We start from the raw sequence: 26,588 nt of genomic DNA on the forward strand, positions 1-26,588 counted from the left end.
CCCCCCCCCCCCATGTTGGAGTCGTGGGAGTGTTTAGCCACAGAGGGTGGCCTGATATGCGCTAATACTATCTATGCTTGTGAGTAGATTTTATTACACACGTGCAGTACGAAAAAGTTTGTTTTGTTTTGTTTAGTTTTGTTTTGATGTGATTTGTTATTTACATAAATTTGTTTAGGTAAATTTATTTAATCCATTTGATTTTCTTTCAGAATTTGTTTTGTTTATTCGTATTCGAATCTATTCGAATTCAAATCGATTTGAATAATTTAAAATCAATTTTGAATAGTTTTAATTTGATTTATTTTACTTTATTTATTTGTTTTCGATTTATTTTACCATTTCCAAAGAGAATAGAATAGAAAATAAAGGAATTAAATAGAAAAGTGTAAAACAGAACAAAATAGAATTAGAAAATAAAAGAACAGAATACTGTTTTCGATTTATTTTCCAATTTCCAAAGAGAATAGAAAATAAAGGAATCGAATAAAAAAGAGTAAAACAGAAGAAAATAGAATTAGAAAATAAAAGAACAGAATACAATACAATAAAAAAAGAATATAATAGAATACAAATAATAAAACTAGCTTCTGAAATTTGAATAGGAAATAATAGAATTGAAAAACAATAGAATAGAAAGTATACAACCATTTCCCAAAATTCAGATAGAATCAATTTGAATTTGAATAGAGTAGATTACAATAGAGTAAAACAGAACAAAATAAAATAGAAAATACAAGAACACAAAAGAATAGAAAGGAATAGATTACAATAAAAAAAGAATAGAATAAAATAGTCTATAACAGAATATAAGAAGAAAACAACAGAATTGAAAAGAATAGGATAGAAAGAATATAACCATTTTCCTATTCTATTTTTTTTTTCTATTTTATTCAAATTAGAATTAATTCTATTTGAATTCTGGGAAATGGTTATATTGTTTCCATTCTATTGTTTTTTTTATTCTATTTCTATTTGTTTAGTCTATTATATTATTTTCTGTTCTATTATTTTATTTTCTATTCCATTCTAGTCTGTTCTATTCAAATTCAAATGTATTCTAGTCAAAAATCGGAAGATGGTTATATTATTTCTATTCATTTCAATTAGATTCTGTTGTTTTTCTATACTATAATAATAGTGATTCAGCGCTGGAAATATATAAAAATTAAAACTAAATTGCAAGCCAGCACTGCAGATATAATCCAAAAATATCTCAATGTGAATAAATAAATAAATAGTGCAGCGCAAATAAATCTAAAATATATAAATAATCAAAAAAACATAATCAAAGTCCATAAAGTGCAAAGTGATAAAGGTGCTCCAAAAATACAATAGTGATAAAAAAGTGCAGAAATCTTCATCAGATCTGTGACCCATAGGACAGGATAATCCTCCACCAAGGCTAATGGATGGCCTCTCACCTCAGCAATTCGACCTGTGGCTAGGTCAAAAAGCAATAATCATATCCTCCAAAATGGCAAGCAGCTTTCAGGGCTCAACTCCAAAAACGTCCACCAGATGGAACCAGCAAGCAATGTACAAATACTCCCATAGATCAATCAAAGGACCGAGAAAGTAAAAGGACACACTCTAAGTGTTCACTGCTTAAAAAGGTTTAATAATCAAAAAACATTGATTATTAAACCTTTTTAAGCAGTGAACACTTAGAGTGTGTCCTTTTACTTTCTCGGTCCTTTGATTGATCTATGGGAGTATTTGTACATTGCTTGCTGGTTCCATCTGGTGGACGTTTTTGGAGTTGAGCCCTGAAAGCTGCTTGCCATTTTGGAGGATATGATTATTGCTTTTTGACCTAGCCACAGGTCGAATTGCTGAGGTGAGAGGCCATCCATTAGCCTTGGTGGAGGATTATCCTGTCCTATGGGTCACAGATCTGATGAAGATTTCTGCACTTTTTTATCACTATTGTATTTTTGGAGCACCTTTATCACTTTGCACTTTATGGACTTTGATTATGTTTTTTTGATTATTTATATATTTTAGATTTATTTGCGCTGCACTATTTATTTAGTTTTTCTATACTATTCTGTTATTTTCTATTCTATTCAAATTGATTATATGTGAATTTTGGGAAATGGTTATATTCTTTCCATTCTATTTTATTGTAGTCTGTTCTATTCTTGTTTTCAATGTTATTCTTTTCTTTACTATTCTTTCCAATTTGAAAACTTTTAGAATTTTTTTAACAGAACTTTGTCCGCTGTAAATGCTTCCTTTGTCCAGAACCAGCACTATCTAAGACTCTTTAACCCACCAAGTCACCAGACAACACCAGTCTTGGAGTACATCAGGAATAGCCGCTTTTATTTGAGATCTCACACAAATATATACACAAGGATGACAATAGAAACTGTAACCAGAAACCTAATTAACATGAGCTAATTAACTAATCATTTAGACAGCCTAGGTGACTGTATGAGGCATGACCTTTAGGACAGACTTGCCGTCTTTTAGCTCAGAAGACACAATCAACATTATCATAAATAGAAACACAGAAAACCTTCTCACAATAACAGAGTTAATTAACACAAACAACAAAGGGTGAAAGACTTAGAGCCCACACTAGCCTTATTTACAATAAACACATTATAGCAGACAACAGACAGACAGGTAGCTGGAGTTGATGACATCAGCGTCTTCTATGAGCCCCAACATTATGAAGCAGTCACTATTTATAATATGGCATATACAGGGTTCCCAGAGTTTTGTGTTTTGGGGGGACATGGACTTGAATCCAAAGTAACATTAATTCAAGGTCCCCAGGCATACCCCTCACAAAGAGTATTGTTCCCTTAAAATCCATGGCCCATAATCAGAAGGCAAGAGGCATGCATTCAGTCCTCTCCAAAAGCCTCTGTCCCGGCTAGGTTTGTCACAGTCTGGGATTACATGAAGAGACAGAAGGATCTGAGGCAGCCGACGTCCACAGAAGATCTGTGATTAGTTCTCCAAGATGTTTGAAACAACCTACCTGCCGAGTTCCTTCAAAACTGTGTGCAAGTGTACCTAGAAGAATTGATGCTGTTTTGAAAGCAAAGGGTGGTCACACCAAGTATTGATTTGATTTGGATTTCTCGTCTGCTCATTTACTTTGCATTTTGTTAATTGATAAAAATAAACCATTACTACTATTTCTGAAAGCATTGTTCATTTACAGCATTTTTCATACCTGCCTAAATATTTTGCACAGAATGGTAAATAGGCTATTCACTTTGCGAGGGAAATTGCACTGGGGGAAATTTCCTTCCAAAGTGAGCAGTCTATATGCATTTAGGAAATCAACCCTAGTACCCACAGTTTTCTCATAGATAGACTGATCTGGTGATGTGTCGAGGGGAAACCACACTTGGCAATAATAAGCAATATGCTGCATTTCATTATGTTAAATAACCATAAGACGATTGTTGTAGTTGTAAAGGCTTATTTACCAACTTTCCTTATTTTAACTTTGCAGCTGGATTCTGTATTGATGGTGACAGTTTGAATATCATACCAGTGGAACTAAAAACTGTAGAGGGTAAGTAATTCCTTCATGCTAACTCAAGTTTGCTTCTGCACTGTTTTCCATATGCGCAGTAGCCTGAAAGACATGCCTGGAGCTGAGAAGGAATCCAGTCAGCATAGGGCATACATGACAGGGTGGAAGGGGAACCAGGAATAAGGGGTTAAATAATTCAGGGTGGTATGGCTAGTACGGAAACATTTAACTGATTGACCCGTGAAACGGGGTGATGGGGAGGAGCTGTAAGATATAGTTGCTGGGTAGGAGGGGTCAGGGCAGTTGCAGAGCAGAAATCGGTGGATGAACATCCCTCTCTCCCGCCCTTATTGTTTTTCTATTAGTCTTGTTGGTGTTAATTGCCATTTGGTGGTTTGAGGTCCTTGACGGCGGTCTAAAATCTGGTCATTGGGTAAATGGTGGGGAACCATCTAAGATATGATATCCTCAAGTTGGTACGGTTCACTGCATAGTGACTGGGTAGTGGTAAGGACCCTGGGTGGCTGAGGTCAGCTGGGTTGGGCCCCGAGCCCGTGTTTTGTGGTTGGGCTTGCAACTCAGCTATCTGGTGCCTCAGGCACAAAAAAATGTATGGTTATGTGGTACCCTCAAGGATCTCAAAGCGTTGTTTCATGATTAGACATGTGCATTAGTTTTCGTCCGAATACATTTTCGTCCAAATTTCAGCCATTTTCGTTATTGTTTTAACAAACGAAAACGAATGTGCAGAATACGTAAACCGAAAGATCCGACATAAACAAATGCTTTATTTTCATTTTCGTCGGTCGAATGTGCCTAACCTTAACTCTATTAATCCAAGATTATTATACATAGAGAGAAAAGATTCGACATAGAGAGAAAAGATTCGACTTTATAGAGAGAAAAGATTTGACATAGAGAGAAAAGATTCGACATTATAGAGAGAAAAGATTAGACATTCTAGAGAGGAAAGATTCGACATTATAGAGAGGAAAGATTCGACATTATAGAGAGAAAAGATTCAACATTATAGAGAGAAAAGATTCGACATTATAGAGAGAAAAGATTTGACATAGAGAGAAAAGATTCGACATTATAGAGAGGAAAGATTCGACATTATAGAGAGAAAAGATTCGACATTATAGAGAGAAAAGATTCGACATTATAGAGAGGAAAGATTCGACATTATAGAGAGGAAAGATTCGACATTATAGAGAGGAAAGATTCGACATTATAGAGAGAAAAGATTCGACATAGAGAGAAAAGATGACTGCTGGAATTGGGTGGGGGAAGTAAAATAAAAATAATGATAATGATGAATGTTATTGGCTGATTGTAACCAAAGAGGAGGAGCAGTAAAATAGCTAGAACTAACTTGACAATTCAACGAAGATTCGACAAAGCATCGAAAAACATACAGACGTCTAATCTGTCATTAAATGCTTAAGGTGTCTGTCGAATGTTCAAAGAAGTTTCGACGGAGCAGCTAAACTGTACAGCGCAGCAATCATACATTTCCGGTCAAATGCTTGGCCCATAGGCTATAGTAAAAATTCTAATGTTGGTTGACTAGTAATAATAATTAATAAACATAATTATTACTAGTCATACAACATTAGCATTCTACTATAGCTTGTAGGCGGAACATACGACTGGAAATGTACGATTCCACGTACAGTTTCGCTGCCCCGTCAAATCTTCTTTGAACATTCGACAGACACCATAAGTATTCAATGGCAGATTCAACCTTAATTCATTCTGATTTTTGGACGAATACAATTTCTAACGAAAAACGAAATAACAAAAAACTAATTTCGGGAGTAACGAAATAAATTTATTTTTCAGACGAAAACAAAATTCCGAAACGAAATATTTCAGTATGCACATGTCTATTCATGATTAAGGCATTTATTATGTTCTGTTATTTAAATAAAGTTTATGTGAATAAAAGGCCGTCTTCGGCCATTTTACCCCACTTAAGTATTGTGTGTTTTTTTCTATGAAGTGGGGGAAGGTGGAATTTGGGGAATACTGGGGGAAGGTGCATGGTTAGTTCGGGGTGGTGAGCTCTGATCTACCCTAGTCATGTGCCTTGTCTTCACAGAGCTCTGTATGGAAACAATTCCCGAGGGTTTCAAAGAATTTTATAGCCCGTACTTCTCCACCGATGAAGCACTGACTTGCATATCTGACTGTGAGGATTCCTCTGAGAAGTACAAAAGCTGTAACAAAGGCACTTGTCAAATCCGGAAACAAACTGGCCGTTCATGCCTGTAAGTATTTACTTTAAAGCAATTAAAGGTAGTGCTTGTTTGCATGCTTCCCAACATTTTGCGATGAGAATGGGGGTGATATAAAATACCAAAAGAAGAAGCACTGGCACAGCCATGGTCATAATGCCACGTGAAGAATATAAATTATGGAGCTTTGAATTCCCTACTATGATTTTACTTACCCTTGGAGGGTGTATTGTGGTGCTGGAAGTTTCATGAAGCAGCTTTCGGTGTTCAAGCACCACTATAAAATAGTATAAGGGGGCTTTTTGATTTTAATACAGTTGCAAGAAGAACTAGAACTAAGGGGGGGGGCAGGAGGGTCAACTGCCTGGGGTGTAGTGAAAATGGAGACTAATCTAGACTAGAAAAAATTGACTTTTGGTGGCACACGGGTAACGAATATAAAAATCCTATAGATATTTATTATAAAGATCTGTATATAAAAAAGTGTCCAGACTTATAATACAGTATTACATCAGCATAGGAACCCAACATGTATTCCAGTAACACTTCGAAAACCTTATACTAATGCAAGTACGCTCACACCATGAGAAACATAAACGCCACCTGTCGGACGCCTTCTCCATAACTAATGGAACCCGTCAGGGTTGTCCCCTATCCCCCCTTATTTTCATTCTCACGATGGAACCCTTTCTCAGAAAGCTCCGGGCGAATGACGCTATCAAGGGTATCGAGATCCGGGGAAGGCATTACAAGACAGCAGCTTACGCAGATGATGTCCTGCTGTTCCTTTCGGATCCGATAACCACAATCCCCAATCTTTTGAAAGACTTTAAACTTTTCAACACTTTATCTAATCTGCAAATTAATTTTGACAAATCGCTAGCTCTGAATATCTCTCTACCAACCCCAGTAGTTGATTTATGTAAACAAAATGTCCCCTTTAAATGGGAATCTGACTACATCACGTACTTGGGCATTAAGATCCCTAAAGATCTAAGTAAGTTATTCGCACTAAATTTCCTACCAAGTCTTTCAACTATCAAATCAGACCTATCGGAATGGAACAACGGCAGATTTTCTTGGTTTGGTAGAACAGCAATCCTCAAGATGAATATCCTTCCGAGGGTCTTATACCTTCTTCAGGCAGTCCCGATCATGATCCCACAGACCTTTTTTGCGACATTTAAAAAACATTGTAGAACATTCCTATGGGCAGGCCAAACACCTAGACTGAGCTGGTCTAAACTGATTCAACCAAAACACAGGGGGGGCCTGGGTATACCTGACCTAGCCTTATATCACAAAGCCTGTCTACTCACTAGGCTCGTAGATTGGCATCTCCACAGTTGCAACAAGGACTGGATTGCTTTGGAAAACGCATTCCTTTCCTTCCCGATTACCCATTTGCCATGGATAGAATATCGCTCGGTACCTACAGATTGTCTGAACCACCCTTTAATATGCCCTACGCTCCAAAATTTTAGGGTGATATGTCGATCCCTTAAAATAACCCCCTCCCCGGGCCCGTTGACACCTTTATCTCATAATCCAGATTTTATACCAAATATAACCTATAAATATCCAGTGATGGATCCCAACTCTCAGGCCATTCGAGCTCATCAATTTTTCCACAACGGTGACTTACTAACCTACCCAGAGCTAACTAAATCGCTCCCTCATGTGACCATGTCCGTATTCAAATTTCTTCAAATCAAACATTTTTTAGGTCCCACCCAGAGACACCGGAAATGGTGCAGAAATCTCTCACCCTTAGAGCAAATATGTACAGCGGGAGAACCAAAGCGCCATCTGATTTCCACTTTACACTCACTACTGATGCCGGAGTTAGCTCCTTCCTCAAATACTCGCTCAGCCTGGGACAAGGACCTTTCCATGTCCTTGTCTGACGAAGATTGGGACCTCATTTGGGATCACACACATAAAGGTTCTATTAATGTCTCAGCACAAGAAAATCGATACAAGCTTTGTACTAGGTGGTACCGAACACCAGAAAAACTTCATAAAATCTTTCCGGCGGTTTCCCCATCTTGTTGGAGATGTGATGGAGCGGAAGGCTCGCTTTTACATATCTGGTGGGATTGCCCTCTATTAGTCCGGTTTTGGAAAGAGGTGCATGAACGTATTGTACAAATAACAACAATACCAATAAGCCTTGCCCCAGCGCAATTCCTGCTACATTACACTCCCATTCCAAGATTGCAATACCGGAGATCACTAACACTCCACCTTATAAATGCAGCCACCCAATGCATCCCTATATACTGGAAGTCTAAAACTATTCCAACAATTGAAGATTGGCATGCACGTGTTGACAAAGTAGAGGAAATGGAGCGCCTTATTCACCAAGCTAAGGACACGCACGAGAAATACAGACAAACATGGTCATGCTGGTCACTGTATAGAAACCCCCCTACACAAGTACCATCCGGAACCCAGAGAAATTCTAACATAACATCAGGGGTTGTACTCACCCAAAGATCTAATAGTTAGGTACTTCTTCACCCTTTTTTCCCTCCCATCTGGTTTCAACACCCCTCTCCCCCACACAGGGTCATACACTCCCTTTGGACACAGAGTCCGACTTGACTCTTCTCAAAGGGTAAAAAGAAAAAGATAGAGACATCTCTGGTATGCCAAATATCTGCTGTTGCCTTTCCTACCCTTTTTGAACACTGGAAGTTAAGCCTATTTTGCTCCGACTTCCACCCTTCACCTCTCTGCGCTGCCCACAGAATGTCCCCGTTAAGGGGTGGGTAGGGCAGAGGGGGGCCTCTGTCACAAATGTTCAGTGGGGAGCTACGATGTTTCTCACTCTCCTGTCAACGTGGGTTTTAATGTTTGCATTTTGACACTTGTTCTCGGGATTTGATCCATTTATAGACAACAATGTCGTTGACTTGTCTCATATGACATATCTTTTATGATCACTTGTTACCATAAGATCCTGTTAAGACTTATTTGAAATATGACTGACGTATCTATGTTGTGTTTTGGATTACGCTGTATTGTTGAAAACCTTCAATAAAATGTTTATTCAAAAAAAAAAAAAAAAAAAAGAGAAACATAAACATCAAATAGTAAAAATAAATATTTTCTTGTGAAAAAAAAAAATATAAGGTTTGTGTCCTTGAACATGGGTAAGTGCAGGATATTAATTCTTGCTTTGCTCAATATGTTTCGCGTGAGAACGCTTCATCAGGAGCATGGAAATATAATAAAAGACATACATAAACATCGACAGAAACATCAACAGTGATGTCAATTAATCACACAAATTTATACATAAAACAGTTGCATAAAACATAAAAATTACAATAAAACCGTCAATGTTGCTGTCCGTGTATGTAATCTCTGCCATTCCCATCTGGCAACATCAATCCCAAGTGAACTGGGGTGTAGTGTCTAAATAGGTTAGGGGGCACAGATAAACAGCAGCCTGTAGAGTACATTCAACCGAGTTGAGGGCCTGCCCTCACCAATTTGTCCTTTACTGACTGTCCATCTTTTACTTACTGACCTGCCCTGTTGCCTGGAAAGGGGGCCCTACTTGACAGGAGGAGCCTGACAGGAGGTCCATTGTCTGCACCAATGGAATACTTAGAGAGGCACCAATAAATCAATGTGCATAATCCCACGCTCCACCCTTCTGTATTCCTAATATGTATTAATAAGATATCAGCAATCAAAATGATTGTGTTCCCACAACTTCCACGTTGCAAATCCACTTTGCACTACAAGTGCACTTTCAAGTGCAGTCGCTGTAGATCTGAGAGGGACATGCAAGGAAAATAAAAAATAGCATTTATGCTTGTACATGATTGGATGATAAAATCAGCAGAGCTTCCCCTCATTTCAGAGCTTCCCCTCAGATCTACAGCGATCTACTGTGACTGCACTTACAAGTGCACTTTCAAGTGCACTTGCAGTGCACTTGTAGTGCAGAGTGGATTTCCATTTAGTAAATCAACTGCAATGTGTATATACAGTGCATCTGTAAAGTATTCACAGTGCTTCACTGTTTCCACATTTTGTTATGTTACAACAATTATATTCCAAAATGGATTAAATTCATTCTTTTCCTCAAAATTTTACAAACAATACCCCATAATGACAACGTGAAAGATGTTTGTTTGAAATCTTTGCAAATGTATTAAAAATAAAAAGGGGAAGAGTACAGAAAAATATCTGCAGCATTGAAGGTCTCAATGAGCACAGTGGCCTTCATCATTCATAAATAGAAGAAGTTTGGAACCACCAGGACTCTTCCTAGAGTGGGCTGCCTGGCCAAACTGAGTGATCAGGAGAGAAGGGCCTTAGTCAAGAACCCGATGGTCACTCAGACAGAGCTCCAGCGTTTCTCTGTGGAGAGAGGAGAACCTTCCAGAAGAACAACTACCGTATTTATCGGCGTATACCGCGCACTTTTTTGCCCTGAAAATCAGGGCAAAATCGTGGGTGCGCGGTATACGCCGATACCCGCTTTCCCGCGCCGAGTTTTGAATACTGCGCCGACATATACCGAGCGCAGTACACTCGGGTATAGTCGGGCAGTCTCGGCTCCTTCCACGCTCACGTCCTGGACGTACAGGACGTCAGCGTGGGTAGCCGAGCATTGCCGACAATACACGAGTGTACTGCGCTCTGTATATGTCGGCGCAGTATTCAAACTCGGCGCGGGAAACGAGCGGGGAGGACGCCGCAGAAGGACGCCGGACCCGCCGAAGAGGACACCGGCCCTGCCGAAGAGGACACCGGACCCGCTGCAGAAGGACACCCGAAGCCGCAGAAGGACACCCAAAGCCGCAGAAGGACGCCGGACCCGCCGAAGAGGACACCCGAAGCCGCAGAGATTGCAAAGATTTCAAACAAACTTCTTTCACGTTGTCATTATGGGGACTTTTGAGGAAAGTAACAAATTTAATCCATTTTGGAATAAGGCTGTAACATAACAAAATGTGGAAAAAGTGAAGCGCTTTCCAGATGCACTGTATATATTGGCTGCGCCTCTCAAAACTAATTCCTACAATATATACGTGTATATACAATAAACATCAATCAAAGTAAATTTTCAGTGACAAAATCCATTTTTTTCTGTGTTTAAAATCCAAATATAAAGTTCATCTGTGAAAATACAGTTCTTCCATTCAAATAAATAGCCTTTCTTTAAGGTATACACCTTGTGCCAATCTACTTATATCCTTACACCCCTGTGAATCTTCTATACCAAAAATGTGCTGTGGATCCCACCAGTTTTCCCCACTGTGCTCACCTGCAATATAGAACTGTTCCCTGATCCAAAACCACCTTACCCTGCTGGGGTATATACAACCAGGCTCCTCCTTCTTTCCCTTGCTTTCCTTAATGGGTGTGATGGGCTCACCCAAGACAGAGGCTTTTGGAGAGGACTGAATGCTGGCCTCTTGTCTACTAGACATGTGCATTCGTTTTCATCCAAATGCATTTTCGTCCGAATTTCAGGTATTTTCGTTATCGTTTTAACAAACGAAAACGAACGTGCAGAATCCCAAATTCGAAAAAGATCCGACATAAAAAAATGCTTTATTTTCATTTTCGTTGCTACAACAGTTCGATATAGATAGGAGATTCGACATGACGCTGACAATAGCAATCTGTGTCTATCGAACCTGTGGTCGAATGTGCCTAACCTTAACTCTATTAGTCCAAGATAATTGTACATAGAGAGAAAAGATTCGACACTATAGAGACAGTGTTGGGGTAGACCATTCAACATAAATGACGAAGATTCGACGAAGCAGCAAAAAACATACAAACGTTGAATCTGTCATTGAAGGCTTTTGGTGTCTGTCGAAAGTTCTAAGAAGATTCGACAAGCAGCTAAACTGTACGACGCCGCAATCATACATTTCAGGTCAAATGCTCTGCCCATAGGCTATAGAAGAATTTGAATGTTTGTTGACTAGTAATAATAATTTATAAATATATCTATTACTAGTGTCATACAACATTAGAATTCTTCTATAGTACGATTGTGGCGTCGAATATTTTAGCTGCTCCGTTGAATCCTCTTAGAACATTCGACAGACACAATAAGCCTTCAATGACAGATTTGACCTTAATTAATTCTGATTTTCGGATGAATGCATTTTTTAACTAAACTAAATACATAAAAACTAATTTAGGGAGTAACTAAATAAATGTATTTTTCGGACGAAAACGAAATTCCGAAACAAAATATTTCAGTGTGCACGTGTCTATTGCCAACTGATTATGGGCCCTGGATTTTGGGTGAATGGTGCTCTTTGTGAGGTGTATGTCTGGGGACCCTTGAGGTGGTGTTACTTTGGATTCAGGTCCATGTCCCCCCAAGACTGATCCATTGGTCTCGTGTACCAGGACTTAGGAAGCAATATACTGACGGAAGCACTCAAGCGGAGTGTGGGACATTCCGTCACAATGGGTATGCTCTTTATCTGAATAAATCTCATATGGCCCTTTAAAACTGCAATCCTCCTTCACCTAACAGTGACCTCATTTAAAACACAAACATACTCCCATGGTGTAATATATCAAATGTCCACATTCACGGGTCCCTGAGGAAGTCACGTGACCGTGACGATACATATTGGGCGGAGTCAGGTGACACAGTGCTGAGGACTAAGAGTAACATGGGAGCTGCGGCCCCATTGTATAGTTTACTATCTTCTAAATGTAAATGCAGATTATGTCATTAAATGTGGAAGTTTGAAATAATACACCTCACTGGGTACCGGCACTCTGAGGCTGCCCAACGTTATTTTAATGCGCCTTACAACTTTTAGACAGGCAGAAATGACACTGTAGTGCTGGTATCATAGCTCCCAGCTGCACAAGATGATCAGGGGCGCCCACATCAGGGGTAGGTAATGCACAGTTTGGCATCTTTGCTCAGGGTACCACATGACCTTGTCTCAGCACTGGTTGCAAGTATTCCTGTTCCTATTGCAATGACAGGGGTCTATTTTGTCTTCGCACAGCTGTCCTGATACAGAGATCTACCTCTATATGTACTCCGACTGTAAAGGGCCCATACTGAAGTCTGGTGTGTACGGAGGAGTCGGAGCTGCCATCGCTGTCTTGTCCCTTGCCTTAATCACTGTGACTTACTTATTGTTCAGACGTGGTAAAGACAAAAAACTACTGTGAGTACTGTGTTTTTTTTCTACTGTATCTCAATAGGCATCTCAACTTTAAAGCTTGCTGTATAATCTAACATCATTCATGGTAATTAGTGTATGTAAAGACGTTTTTGTTTGTTTTAGATATAGTAGATAAGGATTAAAAAACAACAGGAAATGGGATGAAATCTCTATAAAGTGATAGTAATTCCCTTCTTAGAGACTTGTCATAGGAACAGCTGCCCCAAAAGATTTTTCCCTCACCTCTTGCTCTGATGACAACTCTAACATATTGGATTTCCCAACCACTTTCTTATTTTTCTCTCTTTTACATGGGGGCAGTTCTTACTCTTAAAAGTGACCTGCAGTGGCAGTAATCCAAAGGTGGACTTTGTATTCAACAACCACAACTCTGAACCAAGTATTTGGCTGGGGGTTGTGGCAGTCTCCCATTGACCTCAGTGGAGGACTGACAGGTGGCGCCACCTATCAAGCTCACTAGTCCAAGTTAAAATTTCTAGGGCCGCAGCATGTGTATAGACCTGTCTAGCTGTAATGTTAGAATTTAGAAGGGTCGTCAGCAGTGGCGGACACCCTATTAGGGGCGCAGGGGCACCGACCCCCTAATCCATGCGCCCGGCCCCTAATCTACATGCAGGGTGCTAGACGCATTGATTTCAATGTTTTTTTTTTATTTATTTTTTTGAAGCACATAATTAGAGCCTAATGTGATGAAAAAAAACGACGTTTAAAATCATGAAATAAAACGACGTTTTTGAAACTTCATTTTCAAAAACGACGTTGCCTACACACCATCGTTTTTTCAAAATGCTCTAGCAAAGCGCGGTTACGTTCAGCACTCTTTTCCATTGAAGCTAGCCTCATAACTTGCTTCTGAGCATGCGCGGGTTTAAAAACGTTGTTTTAAACAACGTTTTGCCCACACACTATCATTTTAATTGACACAAAAAACTACGTTTTGAAAAACGACACAAAAAATTGAAGCATGCTTCAATTTTTTTTGTTGTTTTTCACAAGACATAAAACAACGTTTCCCCCCACACACGGTTATTTTAATTGACGTTTTTCAAAACGTCGTCTTTTTTCATCACATAAAGTGATTGTGTGTACGCGGCATGAGACTCTAAATGGCTTAAAAAAAGGTAGGCTTGGGGCGCAGAGCACTGCACCATGAGCCCACCCAGTTGTGTGATGATAGCAAATTAATACTCACTATTGTCTTCCTGATTCTCCTCCCGGCCAATCAGGAAGCGGGTCCTCAACCCAATTGGCCGAGAGGAGAAGCGACCATATTGGCCTCTGAGGAGGAGATGCAGTGGGGAGCCGCCAAGGAGAAGACACAGAGGGAAGGTGCCGAAGCTGCCTGCAACATAGAGGGAGTATGTGCGGGGCTGGTGGGTGGACAAAAATTTTGGAAACAACTGCGCTAAGATGATAGGTTGAGATTGATAAGCGGCAATTAAATTGTGTATAAACAAATTATGAACAAGTGAAAAAAAGGGGGGATAATTGCGCTAAACTCAATTGTGCACTTGTGTCAAATATGTGACCAAATATGTGCGTTAACAAGTGAATCTACACTGGAAGTATAGATTCGTCCGTGGAATCAGGGGGGCGTAGCCACCTATTCCCACTGATGTGTATAAACCCAGTAGTCAAATGACACTGGGATGTGTCAATCGTGACTGCAATATTTGCAAATAGCAGAGTCAGGAAGCCGTGGCTGCCAGTCCCTCCTAAGCAGTGGTTGGTGTGAGCCCAAAAGCTGCAGTGATTTAAACAATATAACACAGATAATAACACAAATAATAAAAACCGTGATAGCAGTGTTTGCTGAAATTAATAATCACAGAATTGATATTTTATAAAAAAGTCCATAGAGTCCAAAATTGGAAAATTAGATAGATGATGAGTCCATATGGCTATGAAGACACCCGTGAAATTCCAGAAATGCTGTAACTGAACACCAGATGTGAATCCACCACCAATTATGCAGCTGCTTACCAGAAATTCAGGTCCTGCCGGACCACTATCAACATATCTCTTAACCAAAGATTTTAAGGCAGTAGTAGATCTTCCACTTGCACTAGAACCCAGCCGTATCCAGCGATGGATATAGAAAACAACAAGACAGAGCTCCACATGGCATAAAATCCGGGTGATTTATTTAAAATAACATTAAACGAATATACAACTCACATTTGTAGAAAAAAAAACAGCAATTGGCCTGTAACGCCGGCCGGACGTATCCAGGAACAACAGCCACTCGTTTGGAGAAATGAAGGGGATGGCGTCCACACGTCACTCACTCCACCCGACGCGTTTCGTGACAAGATCACTTCTTCTCGGGGTACGAGTGGCGTGGGACGCCACCCCTTTTTATAGACAAGACAATAATGATCAAACAATTACACTAACCAGGCCTCGCTCCGGGACCCACACGCGCACCGGAAGTGCATCGATCTACATCCGGATCACTAGGTTCACCGGAAATCGATGTCCATAGGTTGTCCAAATGACTTTACCCAAAGGGGCGGACACCTGGTGGGTGGACAGGCGAGATGGTAGTGTGTTGTATTGCTGATCGACCAAGTGACAGGGGGATTTTGAATGATGGACCGCCTGAACGGGGGGAATAACTCACGGATTGACAGAATGCGGCGAAGTGGGTGGCGGGTGGTTTGTTTTCCACCCCCCAAAAAAATTTAGCACCAGCTACCACTGGTGGCCAGATTGGTAAATCTGATGCTTAGCCACCCACGTGTATGTCACTTCCCACTCTGTAAAAGAGCCCTTAGTGACAATGGTGACCAGGACAAGAAAAAGGAAAGAATATCCCGAGCAAAACGATAAAAAAACGATGCCTTTACATGTAACATTTGTGCATTGTTACATTAGTCCAGCTTTGGCCAATGTAACTACAGTAAATATATACCCATGGGCATCCGCAGAACTTTTTTCAGGGGGGGGGGGCATCGTTTTAAGGTCACCTTTGCAATATAAAAAGATGGACATTCTCTAGTCTATATTTATATGGGCATGGTACGCCTCGCCTGACACTGAATTATCTCTTAGGCCTAGTACACACGTCCGAGAATCTCGTCGTTTTCCCTGACGAGATTCTTGGCAAGAATCTCTTGCCGCCGGAGTGTACTGACTGTCATTTCAAAAGAACCGCGGTTCTCTTGAATGGAAAGAACGCAGTGACGTCATTGCGTATGACGAGCATGGGTTCGTCACATCCGATGCCGTCGCCACCATCTTGCTTCACCCCACCTATGCCGTGGAAGCTTCCGCGCATGCATCAAAGTAATTTCGAGCATGCGTGGGTTTCCACAGCGACAGGTAAGTATACATACGCTCGGGTTTCTCCTCAGGAAACAGGTCGACAAGAATCTCAACGAGAAATAAGAGAGCAGGTTCTCTTTTTTTTCTCGTCGAGATTCTGGCCAGATTACCTGATGAGAAACCTGAATGCCTCGTACACACGAACGGGAATCACGGCAAGAAGCCGTTTTCTTGCTGGGTTTTGCCGAGAAACCCGGTCGTGTGTACGAGGCCTTATATAACACAAAACTTTCCAGTTGAAAGATATATGTGTTATATAAGAGATAATTCAGCTTCACTTTGTATCGGAAGTTACTCAGGCCAGGCGTACCATGCCCATATAAACATAGCCTAGAGAATGTACATCTTTTTATATTGCAATGTATTACAATACATCTGTTGTGCCCATATTTTGATCTTGATGAAAACAGCCTATACAAAGTGAAGAAGATGAATTATCTCTTAACATTCACAGACATATCTTTCCAGTAATAGCTGTCCAACTTTCCAGCAATATATAAATCAAAATGCTCCTCCTAACTGCTGTTACCTGTGGTTCTTCTTCTGTTGCTTGCAACTGTATATGCCACTCACTTTAGGTCAGGATTTCCTGGGATGTGATGATGAGTAGGCACTGGCAGCCTATCACTTGGCGGCTCGGCCACTGGCTGCACTGAGTGGGCAGCGCTGGTGTCGGCCGGATCTACACAACACCTACACAGGCAGCCAATCACTGAAGAGGAGTGGCTGAATGGTCCAGCTGCTGAGCCATCTCATCCGATGATCGGGCCGGGGGTGAGGGAGGAACATCAGATAGGTCAGGACAGAGATCAGCCGGCTGACAGAAAAAATCACTGGTGGCCACGGCGGACACTGCAGCTGGCAACTGCAACACCTTCTTGATGGTTCTGGGGGGGCACTTGCCCCCCCCCCTCCCCTACCTACGGATGCCCATGTATATACCATACCTTTCCAATTCCTGGTGGAAGCTGAAAATCACTGCTACTCCAGTGATCTCTGTTGGCTTCAAGGTAGCATCCCAGACAGCTGCCCTTGTGTAAGGTCGTTTGCTTGGCATGGACACCATTCAGAGAACACTTTGCATTTTTCCAATGAATGTAAAGCATATTCTGATCAGATGACATGGAGATTGTGGCATCACGACCTCACCTCTACACCTCATCTGATCAAAAATGCTACCACTCGGCACAGGACCCCAAAGCCAGTCATAACACTGTGGTGAAAGTTCCAACTCCAGGCATTTCCATCTTCCAGGGGCATCGGCCAGGTATGGAATATACATACTCACATTAGTTCCAGGGTAACTATGCAAAAATAGCCATACCTGGAATTCAGCTTTTAAGCAAAACTTTTGTTGAGGAAAAACAGTCAATGGCTCAGTAGCCCCTTATTAATTAATTATAACTGCCATTAAAAATGTAGCTACACAAACTAACTAAAGGAAGGTGTTTATGTAATACACAGGTGTCAAACACAAGACCCGCAGGCCAAATCTGGCCCTCCATTTCATGTGGCCCTTGCACCTCTCCTGCAGCTCCTTCAGACCCTTAGGCATCGTACACACGACCGAGTTTCTCGGCAAAAACCAGCAAGAAACTTGCTGGGAGATATTTTTTTGCCGAGGAAGCCGGTCGTATGTACATTTTCGTCTAGGAAACTGTCGAGAAACTCGACGAGCCAAAAAGAGAGCATGTTCTCTATTTCCTTGATGGGAAGGGAGAAAATTGGCTTGTCGAGTTCCTCGACAGCCTGACAAGGAACTCGACGAGGAAAACGATGTGTTTCGCCCGTCGAGTTTCTCGGTCGTATGTACGAGGCTTCACTTTCTGCTTCCAAGCAATGCATCTAGCTTCTTCCCAGCAGCATCATAAGGAAAGGGGGTACACTGTAAGGGAGAGTGGGGGACTCAACTTCTGATGGTGAAGTGGCTCTTGACATCTAATGTAAGGGGAGGGAATGCGCTGGACATCTAATCTTACAGATACAACCGGCCCTTTTGAGGGCAATCATAATGCTGATGTGGGCCACAATGAAATTGATTGAGTTTGACACCCCTGATGTAATAAAAGACAATAAATGTTTATCTTTGTAAGATATGGGGGAGACATGTTATTTCTATTAGTGTCTTCTTTCTAGGTGTTTCATTCCAAAATTCAATATAGTCAGGCTGTTTCCAACAAAGTGTAAGTTTATTCTTCAGAATGAAAAGCAAATGTCAAAGCTTACATGATGACAGCTGGTATGGTTATAGCTTCAGAAGGAGGGAGGGTATCTGATGGTACATACTCATGATGGGTGGGCCGCCTACCCCCATCTTCCTCTTTCTAACTCACTAGTCAAACCACATGTTTTCTTATACTGTTTTTAAAGCTAAGCTAAGCTAAGCATTATTTACATTTAGCATCGCTTCAAGGAAGGTGATGCTTCTGTTTTACAAAAGTAACACCCACTTGTGTATTTTAAGTAAAATAACTCCACACATTGTCCTGACATAGTACTTCAGAAATAGATGTTTTATACACAGAAAATGACCTTTCTCTTGTCCTCAGCAACCTTCAAAATTAACATGTTTCAATAAAAACTTTTATCACTTAAAATAGTAATAAATTCAAAATCTAACAATCTTCCCCTCGTCATTACCACTAAATGCTGATCCCACCCTGAGAAATGCAGAAATCTGCAGGGAAATTACATTTTAGTGTCAATCTCCTGGTCCCCGGAGCTTTCAAGTGGTATTGTGGAGGTCAGCAGGAGGAACTAGTGAGAGCTTCAGGGGACCGTAGAATTACAGGGTTATTTTAGTTTAAAAAGAAACATTTAAAAAAAAGTTTTTTACACCTCCAAAAAAAAGTTGTTTATTTTGGTTTGTTTTTTAATATCACTATGATACTTGGACAGAGTTGTATGCGGTTTTCTGTTAAACAGAGTCTCCTCAACTTTTCAAATATTTTGTGTTACCAGAGAACCGTTTGCTATCGATCAAGAAGATAACTGGTCTGAAGAAAATGACAGCGAGTGGCATGTAGATCGTGGGATCACCAACTTGCCTGTAAATGTGCATGAAACAAATGGAGGTAGGTAGTTACAATCTGATTACCTTCTTTATGTGTTATTCTGCAGTAGGACAGACTCATAGCCCCCTTCTGTCTGTATCACCCTGCAGGAGGAGGACAGACCCATAGCTCCCCTCTGTCTGTATCACCCTGCAGGAGGAGGACAGACTCATAGCTCCCTTCTGTCTGTATCACCTTGCAGGAGGACAGACTCATAGCCCCCTTCTGTCTGTATCACCCTGCACGAGGAGGACAGACTCATAGCTCCTTCAGTCTGTATCACCCTGCAGGAGTACAGGCTCATACCCCCTTCTGTCTGTATCACCCTGCATGAGGAGGACAGACTCATAGCTCCTTCAGTCTGTATCACCCTGCAGGAGTACAGGCTCATACCCCCTTCTGTCTGAATCACCCTGCAGGAGGAGGACAGACTCATAGCTCCCTTCGGTCTGTATCACCCTGCAGGAGGAGGACAGACTCATAGCCCCCTCTGTCTGTATCTCCCTGCAGGAGGAGGACAGACTCATAGCCCCTCCTGTCTCTATCACCCTGCAGGAGGAGGACAGACTCATAGCTCTCTTCTGTCTCTATCACCCTGCAGGAGGAGGACAGACTCATAGCTCTTTTTTTTTACATCATTTCCCAGTTCTTGGTGCCATCTTAGACAGAGTGTGAGCTAAATTCTTCCCTATGGATACAAAGACAGCAATAAATATGATATTGTCCCTACTAGGGATCGACCAATATTGTTCGGTGCCAATACGATACCGATATTTCGGCCACCTCTCCTGCCGATAGCCGATATATTTTGTACATTTTAAAAAAATGTTTTTACACTGTCATTTTTATCACTGCTATTGCTGTCACAAGGAATGTAAACATCCCTTTTGACAATAATAGGCATGTGAGAGGTTCTCCCTTATGGAGAGATCAGGGATCTTTAAGACCCCTCCACTGCACTTCAAAGTATCTAAAATGTCAAGAAGGAATCCAGGAAGTGATGTCCTGACCACTTGCGAATTACTAGACCCGAATGAAGCATTGGCTTTGTTCGAGTCTCCGGCCAACTGGCGGATGTGCTAGCTGGTTGCTCAGGCCTCCCGGTGGGACGGGAGAGCCCAGGCGAAAGGCTTTTAATAACAGCCGAGTTATTATTACAATAATGTCGACCGTCCGCTCTAAACAACGGTACCGGAGTGATGCCTACAGCTTCACGCATCACATCGGTAAAACCCCTTGAAACAATATCAGTAATATCAGTCAGTTTTTTTATCGATACCAATACTTCTAAAAAAGTGAATTTCGTGCTCTTTGATAATCGGTCAATCCCTATTCCCTACAATTTTTTTAATCAATTCTGCATCACTTTTTTTTTACTTCCAGATTCATCCAACAACATCTCTTCAAGGGAGAAGTTTAAACCAACCCTGGATAAAATAGACACAACAATTGAGGTAATTTCCGGTTTCATAGCTGACCATTGACATTACAAATTTGTTCTTTCCAAATTGACAGACATCAGCTGGTGATGTGCTGGTGACGCTGTTGCTCATGGCGTGTAGACATGAATTCTTTAATGTTCGTGGGAAGTGGTGTTTTTACTAGGAAGCAACAGATTCTCAGATAGAAAGGATAACTTGCCAAAAAATGTTGTCAGTGTTGAATTGTGATGCCTTGTACACATGACCAGTTTTCAAGACGAGAAAACTACAATTTTTATATTGGTCGTGAAAACCGATCGTGTGTATGCTCCCTAGCAGTTTTCTCAACAAAAAAACTGCCCGCAAAAAAAATTTAAACCAGCTCTTTTTTCTCGTCGTGTTTCCCATCAGTCTAAGTGCGTATGCTTTTTCGAGGGGGGGGGAAACGCACATGCTCAGAATCAAGTATGAGACAGCAGAGGACTTTGGACCACTGAGCAACAGACCAGGTCTGTTTTTCTTTAGCCCAGGTAAGACGCTTCTGACGTTTGTTGTTCAGGAGGCTTGACAAGAGGAATACGACATTTGAAGACCATGTCCAGGATCCGTCTGTGAGTGGTGACTCTTGATGCACTGACTTCAGCCTCAGTCCACTCCTTGTGAAAGTCCCCAACACTTTTGAATGGCCTTTTACTGACAATCCTCTCCAGGCTGCGGTCATCCCTGCTGCTTGTGCACTCTTTTCTTCCACACTTTTCCCTTCCACATAACTTTCTATTAATGTGCTTTGATACAGCACTTTGGGAACATTCAACTTCTTTTGCAATTACCTTTTGAGGCTTTCCCTCTTTATGGAGGGTGTCAATGATGGTTTTCTGCACAACTGTCCGGTCAGCAGTCTTTCCCATGATTGTGATTCCTACTGAACCAGACAGAGAGACCATTTAAAGTCTCAGGAACCTTTTGCAGGTGTTATGGCTTAATTAGCTGATTAGAGTGGGACACTTTGAGCCTAGAATATTGCACCTTTTCACAATATTCTAATTTTTTGAGATTGTGGATTTGGGGTTTTCATGAGCTGTAAGCCATAATCAGCACAATTATGACAAATCACGGCTTGAACTATCTTGCTTTGCATGTAATGAGTCTATCTCATATATTAGTTTCACCTTTTAAGTTGCATTAATGAAATAAATGAACTTTTGCACGATATTCAAATTGTTCAAGTTTCATCTTTGTGTACAGTAGGTGCCTCCAATTTTGTATATCCAGCGCGATGGGATCGCGCTGAATATCGCCGCTGGAGGCTGTGGTTCTCACGCTCGTTGCCCCCACGAGATGCCGCGCATCCATAGGAGTCCATTGGGGGCGGCAAGCGGGAGGAGCGACATAGCTCGGCGCTGGCTCCCGCGACGGGGATCGCGGGTGGTCAATCTCGCCACTAGCAGAGGCGAGATTGACACAAAATCGGCGGCACCTACTGTATGTGTGTGTGTTTCAAAAAGGCTAAAGTTCCCCACCTCCATACCTCCTCGTAGCCCATACCGAAGTTCAGGCCTAAACTCTTCATGGAATTCACCAGTAGCCAATCATTAACCTTATCTGTGTCAATGTTAAAACCCCCAGTTACTGCGCATTGCTTCCTCTAGTCTAGGCTTCCTTTCACTAGAGGTTCAAAGGTCTTTTATTGCTACTACCCACAATTAAGTCATTCTTGTCTCCTCTTTAGATCAAGATACAGAGACCAGAGGTTGCCAGGTTGTGATCTGACCTCTTGGACAGTGCACAATTGGGGGTCACCATCACAGAAACATCATCAAAAAAGTGTGATTGACCAGTTGCGATATGCCTTCAACAGTGTCCTTTAGGAAGAATGTCTTCTAATGTACATTCACCATAATTAGATTGAGTCTTTAACTTCACTGGGTTCATGTAAAGATAATGATGATGATGAAGAAGCCAACAGGAACTCAAGTTTCTATCCAAAGCTCCATTCACAACTTATGAAATATGTCTATATGTTCTCCTCAGTTCTGCACCATTGTCCATATCTGGCATCATCCTATTCTTCAGTCACTTTAATACATCAAATTATGCTGCTTCTCAGCATTATAATTTTCAATTTTATTTTTTTATGTTAAAGACAAGTACATGTGGTGTTTGTTGTGAGAGACTGTGAACTGGACGGTTATTCTGTGAACATTTTTTAATGTACATTTTACACATGGAGAAAAATGTATGTGTACAAAAAAAGGAAGTTAAGTTTTATTATATATATTTTTTACTGTATCATTGAAATGTAACACCCATATCCTTTCTCCTTCATTGGCAATGACTTAAATAATTAAATAAGCAGAACAATACTCTTCAAGATTTATAAATACTAGAAAGGCAATTTTCCAATCAGAGTAACGTTTATATTTGCAAAAGCCGAACCATATACATAGCAGATGATTTTGACATACGATTGTTTTTTACAGAATGTTTTATAAAGATTTTATAGATTCATTAACAGTTTGGGGCATGGCATCCACTATTATTAATGTTTTATTACTTGTCAAACATGATTTATCAACACTCTTCCTGTTTGAATAGAAACTCTTACAATTATCAAAAATAACACTATAATGGAGATGTCGCTGAACATGAAAAAAAAATCACAATATACAAAAAAAACATAGTAACCAATCATCCATAAATAATAAAAGTATCTACATACTGTATATCTCTAATTACTTTTTTACTGTATCGAAAACAATTTTTGATGTATTAAGATGACTTCCACACAAAACAGATAAAAACAAGTAAAATGTTCATTGCCAAGCCCGTACTTAATTAACTTGCACATCTCAAATTAACTCATTGGAGTTGATTTACTAAAACGGAAGAGTGACAAATCTGGTGTAGCTGTACATGCTAGCCAACCAGCTTCTAAATTCAGCTTGTTCAATTAAGCTGGTTGACTACTATGCAGAGCTGCACCAGATTTTGCACTCTCCAGTTTTAGTAAATCAACCCCATTATGTCTTGTCTGTGCAGACTCTCGGTTCTCTGTAGACTAGACATGTGCACTGCCGAAAGATATGTTTGTTTTTGTTTCATTCATTAATTTATTTATTTTATTTTTTCCGGGTCATTCGAATTTTGAAAATTCGTAAATTCGAAAAAAATTGTAAATTACAAAAAAAACGTAAATTAACCACCTAAGGACCCACACAAATATAGGAAAATATGGGCAAATTGGATAGAGAATGTGACAATGGCTTCAGGGTAGGGGGGTATGGAAGTGGGATGAACTACACCAATGGAAGAAATGGGATAAAAAGGAGGTAAATGAAAGAAGACATAAATGTGAAGCATGTAATGGAAAGTTTGTATTGATGTGATTTTAATGAAAATGTGAAATGTGAAATGTATAGTTGTATATTTGTATATAAGAAAGAAAAAAAAAACAATAAAGAGATAACAAAAAAGGACCCACGCACGACGATATACGTCGACAGAATGGCACGGCTGGGCACAAGGGCGTACAGGTACGTCCCCTTTAAGAAGCCCAGCCGTGGGTCACGAGCGCGTCACTGACGGAACGCTCGCGACCCGGTTCGAAGCTCTGTGACCGCGTCCCCGCATGACCCGAGGACCCGATCACCGCCGGTGTCCCGAGATCGGGTCACAGTAGCTGAAGAATGGGGAGAGGTGAGGGTAAACACTCCTTCCCCATTCTTCTCTGTGGCAGTGTCACTGATCGTCTGTTCCCTGTTCTGTTCACACCTACAGCCACACCCTCCTACAGTAAGAAACACACATGAGGTCACACTTAACCCCTACAGCGCCCCCTAGTGGTTAACCCCATCACTGCCATTGTCATTTTTACAGTAATCAGTTTTTTATAGCACTTTTTGCTGTGAAAATGACAATGGTCCCAAAAATTTGTCAAAAGTGTCCGATATGTCTGCCATAATGTCGCAGTCATGAAAAAAAACGCTAATCGCCGCCAATACTAGTAAAAAAAATATTAATAAAAATGCCATAAAACTATTCCCTATTTTGTAAACGCTATAACTTTTGCCCAAACCAATCAATAAACGCTTATTGCGATTTTTATAATAAAAAACGCAGAGGTGATTAAATACCACCAAAAGAAAGTTCTATTTGTGGGAAAAAAAGGACGCCAATTTTATTTGGGAGCCACGTTGCACGACCGCGCAATTGTCAGTTAAAGTGACGCAGTGCTGAATCGCAAAAAGGGGCCAGGTCCTTAACTTGCATAGTGGTCCGGGTCTTAACCGGTTAAAAAAAATTGTAAATTCCCAAAAACTTGTTTATTCCTAAATTTGAAATTTGAAAATCTGAAAACCTGAAAATTCGAAATGCTGAAAAAATAGCTAACTAATGTTAACTTAACTATTACTAACTATTAAATTCTATGTATTGGAATTTCCTTTCAAATTTGGTGAAAGTAACGAATAAGAATTCATCCAAAGTTACAAATTATCCGAAATAACGAATGTTGCACCTAAACAAATTGAATGGAATAAATTATTAATAATAAATAAGAATAATAAAAACGTTTCATTATTATTATTATGATTTTTATTATTATATATTATTAATTTGTTCCGTTCCATTTGTTTAGATGCGGCATTCGTTATTTTGGATAATTTGTAACTTTGGATAAATTAGTATTCGTTACGTTCACTGACAGCCAAATTTGAAAGGAAATACTTATAATTTAACAGTTAGTAATAGTTAAGTTATTATTAGTTAGTTATTATTTCAGATTTTCCAATTTTTATGGTTTTCGAATTTCAAATTTTTGAATTGACAAATGTTTTTTAGAATTTACGAATAGCTCTCTCCTTAACTGTTCCTCTGTTATCAGTCTGATAACTCCTGACATATTCTCAGGCCTCGTACACACGACAGAGTTTCTCGGCAGAATTTGTCGAGAATCTCGGTGAAGAGCCGGATTCTGTCGAGAAACTCTGTCGTGTGTACATTTTCGGCCCGATGGAGCCGCCGAGGAACTCGTCGAGCAAATAGAGAGCAGGTTCTCTATTTTCTCGATGGCAGTGGATTTTGGCTCGACGAGTTCTTCATCGGGCTGTTTTTTAAACGAGAAACTCGGTCGTGTGTATGCTAAGAAACCTGTCAAAAACTTAGACACTGGAGAACAACATAGGTAAAACTAGCGTTTGGAATGGAGATAGCACATTCGTGTCGCTTCCAACATTATTTCATCGTTTATTTGCAGCGCTTTACACAATTTTTTGTAAGGGCACAAAACAGCAATATTATTTTTTTCTTTTTTTAGGATATTCACACAGAGTTCCTTAAAATTTGGTGGAACCTTTTTCTTACTGATCTCAATATTTTTTTTTTTTAATATTCTCACCTTATTTTGGTCCTGTGTTTTAAATCCTGCTCTTAATATTCACCATAATTTTAAAGTTCACAAAAATGCAAATCCTTTTATTTTTTGTAATGTCAAGTTCCCCCCATAGAAACCTTATTGCTTTGTCTTATCTCATCTGTCCCTTTCAAATTACACCTTATATCCAATTTTTAAAAAAAAATAACCTGCCTTCTCACTTGCAAAATTGTAATTCAAAAAAATACAAGGACAAGTATGAACTGTAAAATAAAAATTTACCATTTATTTTGGTTATAAAAAAAAATTAAGTACAGGCATACCTCACTTTAAGTACACTCACTTTACATACACTCGCGAGTAAGGACATACCCGCAAGTGTATGTAAAGTGCCTTACAAGTACTGTACAGACATTTTGCAGCCGTAGCAGAAGGAGCTGAAGCTCTGAGAGCATAGCCCATCCTCTTCCAGTGT

At 40.3% G+C, this 26,588-nt stretch overlaps 1 protein-coding gene across 1 annotated transcript in view; it reads left to right on the forward strand.

The window, feature by feature from the left end:
- Positions 1 to 23,609, forward strand: part of LOC120933473 (mucin-17-like) — a 65,152-nt gene extending 41,543 nt beyond the window's left edge. The window contains exons 7-12 of the mRNA XM_040346701.1: positions 3,479 to 3,541; positions 5,607 to 5,775; positions 12,759 to 12,923; positions 19,230 to 19,342; positions 20,705 to 20,775; positions 22,472 to 23,609. Of these exons, the coding sequence (XP_040202635.1) occupies positions 3,479 to 3,541; positions 5,607 to 5,775; positions 12,759 to 12,923; positions 19,230 to 19,342; positions 20,705 to 20,775; positions 22,472 to 22,507 (617 nt within the window). The 3' untranslated portion in view covers positions 22,508 to 23,609. The remainder of the gene's footprint in view (positions 1 to 3,478; positions 3,542 to 5,606; positions 5,776 to 12,758; positions 12,924 to 19,229; positions 19,343 to 20,704; positions 20,776 to 22,471) is intronic.
- Positions 23,610 to 26,588: the final 2,979 nt, after the last annotated feature.

Source organism: Rana temporaria, chromosome 3 (genome assembly GCF_905171775.1).
Source record: "Rana temporaria chromosome 3, aRanTem1.1, whole genome shotgun sequence".
Classification (NCBI taxonomy): domain Eukaryota; kingdom Metazoa; phylum Chordata; class Amphibia; order Anura; family Ranidae; genus Rana; species Rana temporaria.